This window comes from Hibiscus syriacus, unplaced genomic scaffold (genome assembly GCF_006381635.1).
Source record: "Hibiscus syriacus cultivar Baekdansim isolate YM2019G1 unplaced genomic scaffold, ASM638163v2 tig00111338_pilon, whole genome shotgun sequence".
Classification (NCBI taxonomy): domain Eukaryota; kingdom Viridiplantae; phylum Streptophyta; class Magnoliopsida; order Malvales; family Malvaceae; genus Hibiscus; species Hibiscus syriacus.
The window spans coordinates 3,253,047-3,267,185 of record NW_024063064.1 but is presented as its reverse complement, the minus strand read 5'-3'; the positions used below and the strand labels follow the sequence as shown (position 1 = coordinate 3,267,185).

The 14,139-nt window shown below is 35.0% G+C and overlaps 1 protein-coding gene and 1 long non-coding RNA gene across 2 annotated transcripts; one reads left to right on the top strand and one right to left on the bottom strand.

Annotated features, from left to right (window-relative positions):
• The first annotated feature begins 5,705 nt into the window (after nucleotides 1-5,705).
• LOC120158962 (cyclin-B1-2-like) lies at nucleotides 5,706-8,270 on the top strand. The gene is made up of 4 exons (XM_039169673.1): nucleotides 5,706-5,922; nucleotides 6,248-6,348; nucleotides 7,877-7,968; nucleotides 8,079-8,270. The coding sequence occupies exons 1-4, from the start codon at nucleotides 5,797-5,799 to the stop codon at nucleotides 8,162-8,164; spliced, it is 405 nt and encodes a 134-aa protein (XP_039025604.1). The 5' UTR covers nucleotides 5,706-5,796; the 3' UTR covers nucleotides 8,165-8,270.
• Nucleotides 8,271-9,069: 799 nt separating this feature from the next.
• On the bottom strand, nucleotides 9,070-13,881 carry LOC120159008. The gene is made up of 3 exons (XR_005519306.1): nucleotides 12,148-13,881; nucleotides 10,707-10,812; nucleotides 9,070-9,307 (listed from the first exon to the last, which is right to left on the bottom strand). It is a non-coding gene; the product is annotated as an uncharacterized LOC120159008 (long non-coding RNA).
• Between the last annotated feature and the right edge of the window lie 258 nt (nucleotides 13,882-14,139).

Here is a 14,139-nt window from a genome sequence, read left to right as displayed (position 1 = left end):
GAAGATGGTTAGCTCAGTCCCTTCAAGAGAAGGGTATGCATTTTGGTGTAACTTTGGATTAGGATCAAGGGGTCCTTATTTTTCTAGGGTTCAATCTTGTCATTTGTCAAAGATTTACAACCTCAATTATTAAAAGCTTTTAGTTATAAGGATATTCAAGGAATTTCAAGATTGAAATTTGCTCAATGTTCATTTCCTAAGAATGAAGCATTTTATTGAAAATGTTCGAACGTCAAGTGACTTACAAACATTTAATTCATAGATAGAAAAACAAGTTCAAACAAGATAACATGTATGAGAATGCAACAAAACTCATGGATGCCCCAGCCAAATTTCGATCAGAATACCCAATCACGAATTGAACGTCAATGCCCCTAAATCGATAATATCTTAGACCTTGTGCTTCAATGTCCTACAATTCTCAGTGGTATGCCCCGAGCTCCCAATATGATGCATATGGCGTTAACATCATGGTCTTCAGGATATGGGGCCTCTCTTGGTTTGGAATGAACTGGAGTCACAAGATTCATCTCAACTAGCGTTGGGAGCAATTCCTCATATGTCATTGGAATTGGATTAATGCAACGGAACACCTTATGAGGTTTGGTTTCCCATATTAGCTAAGTAAGATCCCGCTATGTTAATCTCAACTCTTTCCTCAATGTCAGTACTGCTAGTACCACTTATCTAGCCATTCTTGACTGCTCTTTCGATCAATTCTCCATATATGACGATGTCAGAGAAACTCTTGGTGGAAGCTACTATCATATAATTGATATATGGAGACTTCAATGTGTCGATGAATAGAGTGATGAATTCTCTTTCGGTCATTGGTGGATGCACTTGATATGCACCATCCCTCCATTGTTGTACATATTGTCGGAAGCTCTCATCACTCCTTATCTCCATATTCTACAGTGTTGTTCGATCCGGGGCCATATCAGTCTTGTGCTTGGATTTGAGTACGACTCAGTTGATTGTACCACCTTGAAGCGAGTCCAATCAGACTGTCTTGAAAGCAGTGAATCAATATCTTATCATTGTTGGTGATCCAATCATACTTCGGATAAGCATCATGAGATGTTCATTGGGGCAACTGGTTCCACTATACTTTTCAAAGTCGGACATCTTGAATTTGGGGGGAAGTACCAAGTCAGGAACTAAAACTAGTTCTCTTGCATCTTTCTTATTGTGAGAGCTATGTCCTCTCATTCTCTGGAATGTCTTTTGACACCACTGTTTCAAATTCTTCGGGATCTCATTATTGGTTCTTCTCATCTTATCAGGATTTGTCATGTTGTAATCAATAGGATTATCCTGAGAATTTAACACGGTTGCCTTAGTCTTAGTGGCGTAGAAGCCTACTTGTTGACTTGGAACCTTGTGGGGGGAAATGAGTTATTGTGAACTAGCTTGTGCCTTCACGTATTCAGAGGTTTCCATAGTTCGATGGAATATTTTCTTTACCTCTTTCTTGGTTGAGCATAGTCAATTTTTCTATTATTTGGTCAACTAGGTCTTTTTGGTGTTGTAAGATACGATCCATGGTGGTCTTTTATCTCTGCTCCATTTTATCTTCCCACTCTGCTTGCATATTTTGCAAACTCTCTTCTAGCTCTTTCTTCAAGTTCTAAAATTTGGCTTCCATTCTCAGTACTGTGTGAATGAAGGTTCACAGTTAGAAGCACTTCCACAGAGTCTTAAACGAGATAAACTCATGATTCCATGATTAATGCATGTACAAAAATTCTTCAGTGAATGCCATACAGAATGCGAATATGCAAATGCAGATGCAAAAAATGTGAAAATGTTTAAATAAATGCAGTGCAGAATGCAAATGCAAAAGGTATCGATTTCCAAAAGTAATCATTTTTAGAAAGAGTTCCATTCATCCAAAAGAGTTTTCATCTTTGCAAGAGAGATCCATAGACAAATATGGTTTGTAATACGTAATCCCCACGCAAACTGCCAGAATCAGACCGCCGAATTACGTTCTTCCTTGTTATGAAAACTCTTTTCCATTTTAATGGTCGCTCTTCTACTATGATGATTACTTGGTTAATCAACACCTTTCTTTTATTTATGATGATCATGCAATACTAAATAATAATAAATAAATAAATAAATAAAATCAAACATAGAAAAGGTGTCAGTATAAAAGAAGTCAAATATCAAACAAATATCAAGAAAATAAAATAATGTAGGTTAAGAGAAGAGGTTTAGAGTCGTTTCTCCTTTGTGTACACTTATTCGGGTACCTACCGATGGACAGAGGTTCGACATGAATTTCATCGGGGTGGGTTACTAGGGCTCACTATATGCTGTGTTGGGTTCTAAGAAAAGAGTACTCGAATTGTCCATATTGGTGCCTCCTTAGGCTGTTAAACCCTCAATCCTGGCCCATTACAGGCTCGTGCGGATCGAGTTCAATCGAGAGGATACATTTCCTTATGTCCATGTGGAGAAACAATTTATCTCACGTAGACATAAGGTATATGAACCCCAAAGGTTACTTGCTAAACCCCACGAGGAGAAACAATTTATCTCACGTAGGCTAAGCTTTCACCTCAACTTAAAAGAGACAAAGCTCGTAAGTGAGCTTATGGTCTACAAATGTATGTTGTGTGTGAGGAGAAAACTCACAAACCTTTAAAAACACGAAAAAAATAACACTCTCACAATTTCCAAAATCTGTTCAAATATGAAAACCACTAAAGTAAAAAAATCAATTAGTTAAAGATGGAATAATGCATGATATGTTAAAATTCAAAAAACAAAATGATCGTAAATTAAATACACTTTAAGTTTATAATTCCCAAAAATAAAAACAACGTATAATCGTTTATGGTCTGATTCTCGAAGTCCCCAGCAGAGTTACCAAGGTGTCATAACTATATTTTTACAAAAAAATTAATATTATTTTAAAAACCTGTTATGACTATTTATTTTGAAAAAATTGGTGATTTGGAATTAATTTGAAAAACGGTTTGATTTTAAAGTCGCCACCAACCATTAAGTTAGGTAGGTTGGAAACCTTAAACGTTAAAAAAATAGTTTGCGCTTTACCAAAGATTCGTTTCTAAGAGTTCGGGAGTTGGTTACGTGTGGGGAAGGGTGAGCACCCCCACAACGCCCAAATTTTGGTACCCAAATGATTATATATTGTTGAATATTGGGAATTACAAACTCGAAAATATATTTAAATTACAATATTTTTATTCATTCGAATTTATTTAAAAAGTGTGAACAATCTTCGGGAAAAGCACTTCCTTTGCAGTTAGGAGACTTTCCTATAGATTCCCCTCACAAAAACCTTATTTCACAAATTTCATCAATATAAAATAAAGTACAATAAAATAAAACAAAATGAAAATGAAAAGCGATGAAAAATACTCGAAATAAATAAACGTGGAACAAATAAAATTATCAAATATAAAAACAACATTTATGCGAAAAATCCTCGAAAAGACACCTTCCCTTGTAGTCGGGAGATGTCTTCGTAGATTTCCCTCACAGTAAAATTTCCCATTTACATATAATTACAAAATACGTAAAACAAATACATATGTAAAAAGAATTAATCATAACAAAGCAATATTACATATCAAATTAAATAATGAAAACAATAAAAATCATATTCTATTTAAAAGGACCAAAATAGCAAACAAAAGAAACTTAAGGGACTGAAATAATAAAAATAGAAACTTAAGGACTAAAATGGCAAAAATAGAAACTTAAAGGTCTAAAATAGTAAAAATATAACTTAAGGGTCTAAATAAACAAATATGAACAAAGCATAGACCCAATAATCTATTTAAAAAATACAAGGACCAGAAACAAAATAACCCATAAATAACATTTACAGACTAAAATAAAATAAACAAGAAACATGGAGGACTAAACAATAATTAATCCTAAATACAAAAATGACTAAAATAAAATATATATACAAATGTCATGGCCAAATTTAAAACATTAACAAAAATAAACAATACACTAGAACAGTGGCTAAAATGAAAAATACATAAATCACATATCCAAATTCGACAATCATAAAACATACATATATATAAACTAGTGATTAAAATAAAAATAAATAAAACTAGAGGCTCGAAAAAAATAGCATAGATTTCATTAAGTGGCTGAAAAATAAGGTTACAAAGAATGGGGACCAAATCAGCTATTATCCCTGCTCTCAAAAACACGTTGACCCCCCTTTGTAAACGACGTTGTTTTAATTAGGGCATATAAACCCAAAACCGACTTTTTTTCCCTCATTTGCCTCACACTTAAAAAAACAGAAGAGAGAGAGTTGATAACTCTCTCAACTTTTCCCTTATCGGGGAAAGAAACCGCCATCCATCGGCGGCAGCCGCGACGATTCACGACAGAGCCCACAGTGGTCGGAGGGTACAAACACCCTAAAATGATCCTCTCCTCCCCCTCCACCCAAAACCCAACTTACTTTAACCTAAATCCCCAACATCAACCCTAGATCTAACGATTACTTTTCGAAAAACAAAGTGGAACTCGACGACCTTCGGACTCCCACAGCTTCGAGCAGAGGTAAGAACCATCTTTATCTATTTCTCTCTTTATTTTGTTTGGTGTTTGGTTCAAATAGAAGGTAGGTTATTGATCTTTTCGGTTATCCTTTTCTTCGAATGGGTTTCCCATTCCCTCTGTTTTTACTTTTCACCCGAATGTTTCTGTATTTTCTCTCTCAAAACCCCCCTCACCGACTGGTTCTTCCCTTGATATCTCTCTGGTTTTTTATTTTCTCCAAAGCCCCTGAATCAATCCCCTCTGTCTTCTCTTTCTTCTTTTTATCTTTGATGCATGTGTGATTTCTGTGAGTTGTCTGATGGGAGTGGTCTTGGATATTTTAGTGGGGTTTGATATGATTTATGCTTGTGTTTTCTTATTGTTGTTGATGATATTGGTCACTGTGGGTACAGGCAGCAACAACAACAAAGAAGCAAGCGGCGACAGAAGCATGATATCCCTAGGGTTAGGTTTCAGAAACCCTAGGGGCCAGGTAGGATCCTGGGTCGGGCTTGAATCATGCCATTTGGGTCTGTTAGTGGCTTCGGGTCGGGTTGAGTTGGGTTGGTTCGAGTCTGTTGAGTCTTGGGTTGGATGTTGTAATCGGGCTCTGAGATTGGGCTTCAAGTCTGTTGGGTTAGCCTCATGGTGGGCTTGTAACAGGGCTGGGATTAAGCCTGCAAAATGTAATATGTAATTTAATTATTAATAATTAAAATAATATAATAATAATAATAAAAATATAATAATAAATAATATTTTTGTAGACCCGGACAAAAACATGTGTCTACAAAGTAATATCATTAAGTAATTGTTCACGAGCCAGATGACAAGTCATAGCATATTGAGGAAGGCTGGAGCGACCGATTAAGGAATACTTCCCTACCACAATAGGTGAGTAAACGTTTGGTCCATCCAGTGACTCTAGAAGTCACCTTGTCTCGTAGGTATCCAAAAGTTTAGGATATATTTACCTTCATAATATATATTTGGACAAGAGCTTTTTAATGAGGTCGTTTTTTTATTAAAAAAAGTTAGTATTAGATTAAAGTAGTTGGCTTCTCTCGAAAGTAAAGACTCGGACTTGAATTGGATCGGATTGGGTTGCACTATTAAATACGACAATCTTATACCCAGAGAGTGTCATCTCCTTTAGTAGCCTTTTCTTGGTTACAAAGATAATAACCCTGAGCTGCGCTAAGGAACAGAGTCTACAAAAATCTCATAGAAAAAGCATCACAACAGAGAAACATGGAGGCACCAAAGACGATTCAGCATGAAATTGGAGGAGTCCAGAATGACGCTCTCCGGTTTGGTCTCCACGGCGTTAAGAGCGACCTCGTCGGATCTCACCCTCTCCAATCTGCTTATGAATCTGTAATATGTCCCCCTTTTTGTTTCTCTGGAACACATAGAGAAGGGAATTTAGTGTATATTATTCTTTTGATTATGTATTCTTTTCAAATCTTTTGAATCTGTAATCCGTCCCCCTCTCCAATCTTTTGTCTCCACCAATACTTTATTACATATGTTTAAAAAAGTAGTAGGTTAGGGTATTTATTATTGAAAAAATGAAAAGAGATGATGTGTAGTTCTTATGAAATTAAAAATCGTAGTATCTATGGGTTTTTGTTTTGAAGATTTTTTTAATTAGGGTTTGAGTGTAGTATTATGATTGGAATACTATTTGATTTTATTTTAGGCAAAGGAAACGGAGGAGGTGATGAAGAGGAAAGGCCTGGCCAATCTTTATGGAACAGCATTCCCACTTAAAATGGATATCGATAGGCAAATCCTCTCACGGTATGACCTCAATTTTTTGTGTCTTCATAAGGAATTTCTGCACCTTTTAACTCAAATTTTGAGCTGCTGATGCTTAACAAATTTGGTTTAGGCTTGTCTACATAATTAGATTTTTGTCTTCCGTGATGGATAATTATCAGCGCTTTTACCCTGCCGGTTCTTTAATGGCATAAACGTGGAGATTAAAGTTGGAAGTGGATAAGAAGAAAGAACTTGAATAATTATTTTTAGCTCAAACCGTTGAAGAAAACTAAAAGGGGTTTAATGGTTCTTTTTTTTATAGGAATAGGAGGTCTCGTTAGGAACCTCCCTCATAGTTGACTCAGGATGGCAAATTGAGGGAGGAAAAGAGCACCTCAGTATATTAATAAACCAGGATTACATAAGATACACCTAACATTCTGACCCTGAATAACACAGGATAGACATAACACTCTAACCCTCGAAAATAAAACATGACATTAATACAAATAGCGATGGGAAACAAACAATCTATATTATATTTATAGAGTTTCTTGAAAAATATAAAGTGAAATTGCCATCCAAGTGAAAAAGATTTAGAAATTAAGTACTGATGAAGAATATAAACAACGTGTATATGGCAAATGCATTAAGCAAAAGATTAGGGAAATTAGAAACTAACAATCTATATTATTATAGAGTTTCTACCCTTTCTTTAGAACCCTTTATTCTCGTTTCGTGGCTTTCCTTGTCATAATGCTCAATCGATAAACTTGATCTTTTCTTTAACAATTTACCTTTTATTCAATGTATGACTTTTAGAAATACTATCTTTTCTAGGCATAGTTAGTAATTTGTATCCTCTAAGATTTCTTCGCAATTTCTAGTCTCACTAGGGTCTCGCACTCCTTTACTCTCTATTTCAAGGATTTCTTGCAAACTCTTAAGCACTTAAAAGGTACGTGTTGGTACTTTTTGGGTACAAATGAATAGACCATGACAATAATATAACAAATGAACCAAATGATGAAGAAGAGAGTACTTATGTGTAAGAAGCACATCTTCGTGTCATATCCAAATTAAGAATGGATTGAACTAGTATTATGGTTTTTATTCTAGAAGATTTCTGCACCTTTTTTTTTAGTTTCTCTGTTTCTATTTGACATGGGAAGAAATATCAAACTCTGCTGATGCAGGTGTACATGTGTATTATTTTACTGTGTTTATGTTTTTTTTCATGTTATAATCATGTTTAAGGTGTGTATTTATAAAACTTTTGATTTTGACACATTAATGAACCATTTTGTATAGGCTTGACGCATTTGCAGTATCATGTATTGGTTTCTTTATGTTGGGAACATAGATCTAAATAGTAATTAAATTTTTTTCTTACTTGTTTTAGAGAGGCTATGGATTTTGACTAGACAGTAGAAAACCCCAATTCCCTGTAGAGTGAAACTAAGATTACACCAAGATGTATATGGTGTATGGTGTCTTTAGTGGCAATATCAGAATCAGAATTCACTGCTCATTGTCTTTTATGTATATTCTTTTGAAAACTTTGCAGGTTCCAGCGGCCATTGCTCCCATCTTCAATGCTAGGGTTGGAAGCTTTGACGGGAACTTTAGATGATTTTGGTTTTGAGGATTATCTGAATGGTATCACAATACATGCTAAATTACAAAATACTCCCTTTTTCTTGTGACTTTTTGTTGTACATATTTTTGTGGGTTAGCAGATGTTTAAAATTAGTGATGGTTGGTTGCAGATCCTCGAGAGTTGGAGACTGTACGGCCACTGGACTTGCACCATAGCATGGAAGTTCGTCTCGGTCTCTCCAAGGGACTGTCCTAGTTTTATGTGATTTTTTTCACTGACTACAATGTTATCACCTGAAGTCACTGCTGAACTTCCATTTTTTTTTCTTTTTAATGAATTTAGCCGTTCTTCCCTTTGCAAACTGCAGCATCAACTTTTTATTGTTTGGAGTTTTTGGTTCAAATTTATAAAATAGACTTTGGCAATAGTTAGTTTTAGTACTGTACAAGGAGATTAATTTAACCTTGGTTCTAAAAAACAGCGCGACCATGTCGGGTCGGAATTCATCTGGTCTGGATAAGATTTCCATCCCCAACGATGAACTGCAAGGATTTTCTATGATGGTGTTGGATCTACTTTTTAATTCTACATTATGTAAATGATTCAAACTCATATATTAAATAAAAAATAATGTTAATTACTGAAGGCCCTATGAATCTTTTAAGGTTTGTGGTGAGGAACCAATGTTGCGATTTAATCCACATGCATCCCAAATTGGGTAATTACTCAATTGCATCCTCTTATGTTATTATTAATCAGGACACTACCAACCCGTCCGACTTCCTAGAGACTTTGAATCCATTTTTCGGTGCGTGGCATAATAGGCGTATCTGGCTGTATAGCAAGTTATGGTCGAAAGTCCTTTTCATAGAATCTCCTGCAGAAAGTTGTTCTGGATGGTGACGGCAGATTCCTACATGATTGGAAAGGGCAGGGATGTCCAAAGGAGCAGTCACCCTTAAAATTTTCAAATTTTTTTTTATATTTAAATATTCTGTATATTTTTATTGATAATTTGATTTCATAAGTCCTGAAATTATAGTAGCGTCCATCCTTGGAAAAAGGCATTGTTTGGTATAACAAAAGGATATAATGTCTTCGATCATGCACATATAAATATATAGGGATAAATAACAGCTTACTTAAATCCACACTTCTTCCCATTGATATATATATATATATATAAACTATTGTCAATACAGCTTTAGTGTGATTTCCAACAATCATACCAATGATAACCTACCCCTCTTTTCCCCTTCTCAAATGCTTTATCCCTGCACTATTCACAAAGCAGATTAGATGTCTTTCTTTTTATTTTTGGATTCTCTGTTCTGCTGGTTTTCATCAACAAAAAAACCTTCCGAATAAAGATTAAGCCGTTTCATCGAACACCATAACCTGGAAATGCAAACAAAATAGATGGATAAATTTAGATGAGAGATTTAGGTTACAACAATGAATAGACAAACTATTCTCATTTTTGTATAGAGCTCAAAGCACTACTTTGTCATCATTAGATCAAATTAAGCCAGGAGCTGGTAAGTTCCCAAATGGAAAATAAAAGTGAACCATAAACATCATCAAGCAAGATGGCAATTTTGCTGCATGGCTTATCATGCATACGACCTTAATTCAAAGTTTGATCTTTTTTTAAGAATCTAAGATTATTATAAGGTAATATTTGTTCAGAATCTTTCTAAGCCATTGACAACACACAAACACACCCTGCAAACGTAGTGCTCGAACCCATACCTCTGGTAGAATAACACTATCTTTTACCACTAAAGTCACTCGATAGGTTCAAAGTTGGATAATCTCTGAATACCTCTAATTTACCCATATACTCAACATCCGGCAAGTGATAAACAATATCCCCCATTCAGTTTTTGATACAACAGGATCTTTCTACTGCTAGAAATCTACATCATAGAATGTAACCTAAACCACGGAGCTCACCAAGCAACATCATTTTTTGAGCCTAAAATGTATTATAACCGTTGAACCCATTTGTCGAACCCATTGAGTGGTCTTAGTGGTTAACAGAAGTGTTGTTCTCCCTTAAGATCCTGGGTTCGAGCAGCTACGTTTGCAGGGTGTGTATGCATTGTCAATGGTTAAGAAAGATTATGAACAAATACTACATTCATCACCCTACTATTTAAAAAAAATGTAAATAAGATAAGCCTATCGATACTTAGATGAGACCATCGAAACTAATAATCAACAGTAAATACAATATTAACAGCAGATATTTACACGACTCCGATCTACATTTATATAAAACCAACCATCAGAGTTCTGAACAAAGAGGATGAGCGGGAATAGGGGAAGCATTAATCAGTTTTAACAAGTTAAATTAGATAATTCAGTTCAGTTTATTCAGTTCCCGTATTAATTGGTTAGGGAAAACAATTTGTTCATCTAGTTCAGTCAGTTATTGCTTTTCAAAGTCGCTAGATAATAGATCAAACTAACCAGACCTATTTTTTTGTTTATATTTACAAAATATGAATAACACAATTTACATAATAATTTAAAAGTATATATACCAAAGTACAACCATTAATGTGTAGAAGTAAACGAAGAAATAAAAAGCACATGCAGTTTTACCATATCAACATTGAAAAGAATATCAAAGGCAACCAAAAAAGCCTCTAAACTTGAGCATACTAGTAAATTGCAAGTCTAGAAATAAGAAACAGCTAATCAAGCCGAATAAAATGCAACCACAATGCAGTTGATCGATTATATGTAACAAAGGAAATGAAAAGGCAAATTAGTGCAAGAAAAAAGTTACCTTGCCACAGACCGGACAGTTTTCACTCTCCCATCCATTCATAAATGCAACCGAGATTAAAATGGTGGGAACATTTTGTTATTATCTTGCGATTCTCTGGTATATTCTGCACCATAGGTGACATTGATAAGATTGAAAGGAAGCTAATGTAGCCATTAAAAGCCCAATCTAATATGATTAGTAGTACATTTTTTTATAGAAATTCTTGTTTTAAGATAATGATGTAGCAAAAACAATGCATAGTTAGAATAAGCACCCCCACCTACAGACGAAAAAAAATCATTTAAGCCTCTACTTTCATTAGAGCCAATTAAGCCCTCCATATAATATTTTTTCTGTTAAGTAGAGAAGCGAGTTTTTTATGGACGAATGGTTCAAGGTTTAACAAGTTAATGGGTAAGCGATTGCAATTAGAGTCGGTTTTGATTTGATTAAAAAATTAAAAAAAGAAAAAGAAATCATGGAAATAGGGATGCATGGGTTTATGGAGGTTATTAAGATGAATAGGGATTTTAATAGGAAGGGTTATGTGAATTTGGGTTTATTGGGGGGTTAAGCTCCAAATTTCAAATGCTTAAAATTGTATAGTTTTTTCTTTCCTTACAATTGTTTGATTTTTCAGAAAAACTCGTGAAGAAAGCAAATGGATTCAATTCTTGCTATATTGTCAAGAGTGCAAGGTGCACTCTTGAGTCTTGGCCTTAAACCCTTATGTTGCCTCAGATGATGTGTGAGAAAAGTGCTACCTTGAGTAAAGTGCAATATGCATATGTGAGTTTTGTAACATATATATATATAATAAACTCTAAAGCGAAGTCTAGTTTGTGTACAAAACATGCACTCTTTTTTTTTAATATGCACAATTTTATGATCAATGTTTGTTGTTGAATGCTCAAATTATTAAGAATAGAGTTTGATATATAGTTTCTTGCTAGCAAAGGTATATCAAAGGAACAATATGAAAATGGAAAGGGGTGGTCATGATTTTTGGATAATGACAGTGATGAGAAGGGATGACATAGTGGGGATAGGGAATCTAGTATCGATGGTGAAATGGTGGTACTATTGGAACTATGAGAAACAAATTGGGTCATTTTGACATTGAAAAAAAACTAGATGGAGCGCTAAATTGACTCTAACAGAAGACAAGAGGCTTAAATGACACCTATACAAATGGAGGACTTATTTTATCATTAAAATTAAACTAATTGTAAGTTCCCTTAATCAAGGTTGTTCAATTGTCAACTCATTAGAATCTGAATCCAATTAACAGCACAAGCATCCAAAAGAGAGTCAAGAAATAGCAGAAATTTAGCATTTGAATCCAACCCTCCTTCAGAGTTCTAGCAAATCTTAGCCTATTGAGCAAGTTCTAACAAAGTATCACTTCATAATACAGTGGCTATAATAAAGCACCAATCAATTTGAGAAAAAGATTTACCTTCAAGATAAGTTGGACAGACTTCCTCCTCTTCTTCAGCAGATGAATATGACCCAATTCCAAGGCCTTTGCTGATGAGAATTTCTGTGAGGATTTAGAAAGCTTCTCTTTCGAGCCTTGTTCAAAGGCATTCCATTTGCCCCGTACACAAAGATCCCGAATCTATTTTGAGCTCTTAAAGGCTCTGATCTTCGTTTGAATGACTTGAACCCTTCTCATGTCTTGAAACAAGACCATCACGTTGCAAGTGGAAATCTAGTGTCAGCATCATAAGGCAAGGGCCTTGGAGGAGATTGGCACGTGTCAGAAAGTGAGTTTTCTAGAGACACAGAAGAGAGAACGGATCCTGTCCCTTGAATAGACGAAGGGATAGGACGCAATTCCCCTCTTTGGAACAATGTGGTATACTACAATTACAGGGACAAATAAAACCAAAAGTGAAGGATCAAAAAGATGGAACCCATAAATCGAAGGAAGATAAAAATGTTTGATCATGTTGAGACATGTAACACCAAACCTCCTCCCGATTATCTTCCACGTCCCTACCATTAACGAAGCACTCTATTCATAATGTAAACAATCAACTGATAATTTCATAAATTAGGCTAATTAGCTTAGTAATTAATGGTCCACAACTAAATTAGATATCTTTTCACCTAAAAGCCAATCGATATAAATGCTGACGGAATTTCCTAGATTGAGAAGTACAGAAGTACAGTGTTGACACTATAGAAGTTTTCACTTGCTCCAAACAAATTAGAGGATCTTTTAAAACAAAATGTATTTAGACACAGGCAATCGAGTTACCTTAATCTATTTTATTGTACAAACAGTAACTTGTCACGGTTTCAACACTAATTTATTATAAATGTCATAGACTAGCTTCCTAATTTAGGAATATTATGTAGGATCTTTGTAAATATTCTACTAGTTAGGATCTCTAATTTTAATGGATTAAGAATTACTCCTAGAATCAATTACTTACCTAGCGTAGCAGTTTCCTAAGATAACGCAGCAGTGTGTATATTTAAATCTTGTATTTTTCTACAAACAGTACGATCATATAGAGTGAAAAACACTAGTTTTGACATGGTATCAAAGCTAGTCCAACTCTTCATTTCAAGTCCAGTTACCCGCACTTAAAAATCCTACTTAGGCTTTACACTCCCTTCAAAGAACCAAGTATCTACCAACAAAATATGGGTGATGAGACCGATTCAAGTAGAGTTGAAAACCACTCAAGGAGGCACAATAAGCGAAGGAAGTCATCCAATCCTATTAGTTTTTTTTTTATAGGACTTGAAGGCCTCACTAAAACCCCCTTCATGATTGAGGAACTCAAATGAGTTCCTTTATCAGAGGAAGGAGGAAAAGAGTGCCTTATACTTCATTAATAAGATGCATAAGATTACAACATCAATAAAAGACCTTTGCAAACAAACGTAAAAACCCAAAAAAAATACCCCTAAACACACTGTAATTAACCAATAGCAGACTTAGCCAACCCATCAGCCTCAATATGGTTGTCCTTGCAACCCATCTAATACCCTCCACTTCTTTAAGCTTAACTGCTATATCCCTGACAATACAGACAAAAAGATGGGGACACAGTTCCATTCTTAACCCACTCCACTACCAATTTACAGTCTGTTTTTATAATAAACCGACCCTTAATTCCTCGTCTCACTGCATCAAAGAAATGTAATCCCTTCTAAACCCTTTAACTCCATCAAAATAGGCGGACCCGGACCAGTAGCTTCCATAAAAGAGCCTAAAAAAAGGGAAGGGTAACTGATAAGAGAATCCATAGAAACAACCGAGTCAACAAACTTAGCTAAGAACCAAGATGCAAGCCTTACTCTTTTTTTTATAAGATTAGAAGGCCTTATTAAAAACCTCCTTCTTGATTAATGGATCTTGAAAAGAAGCTCCTTAATCATTGGAAGGAGGAAAAGCGCCTTAGATTTCATAAAAGAAAAATAAGATTACAAC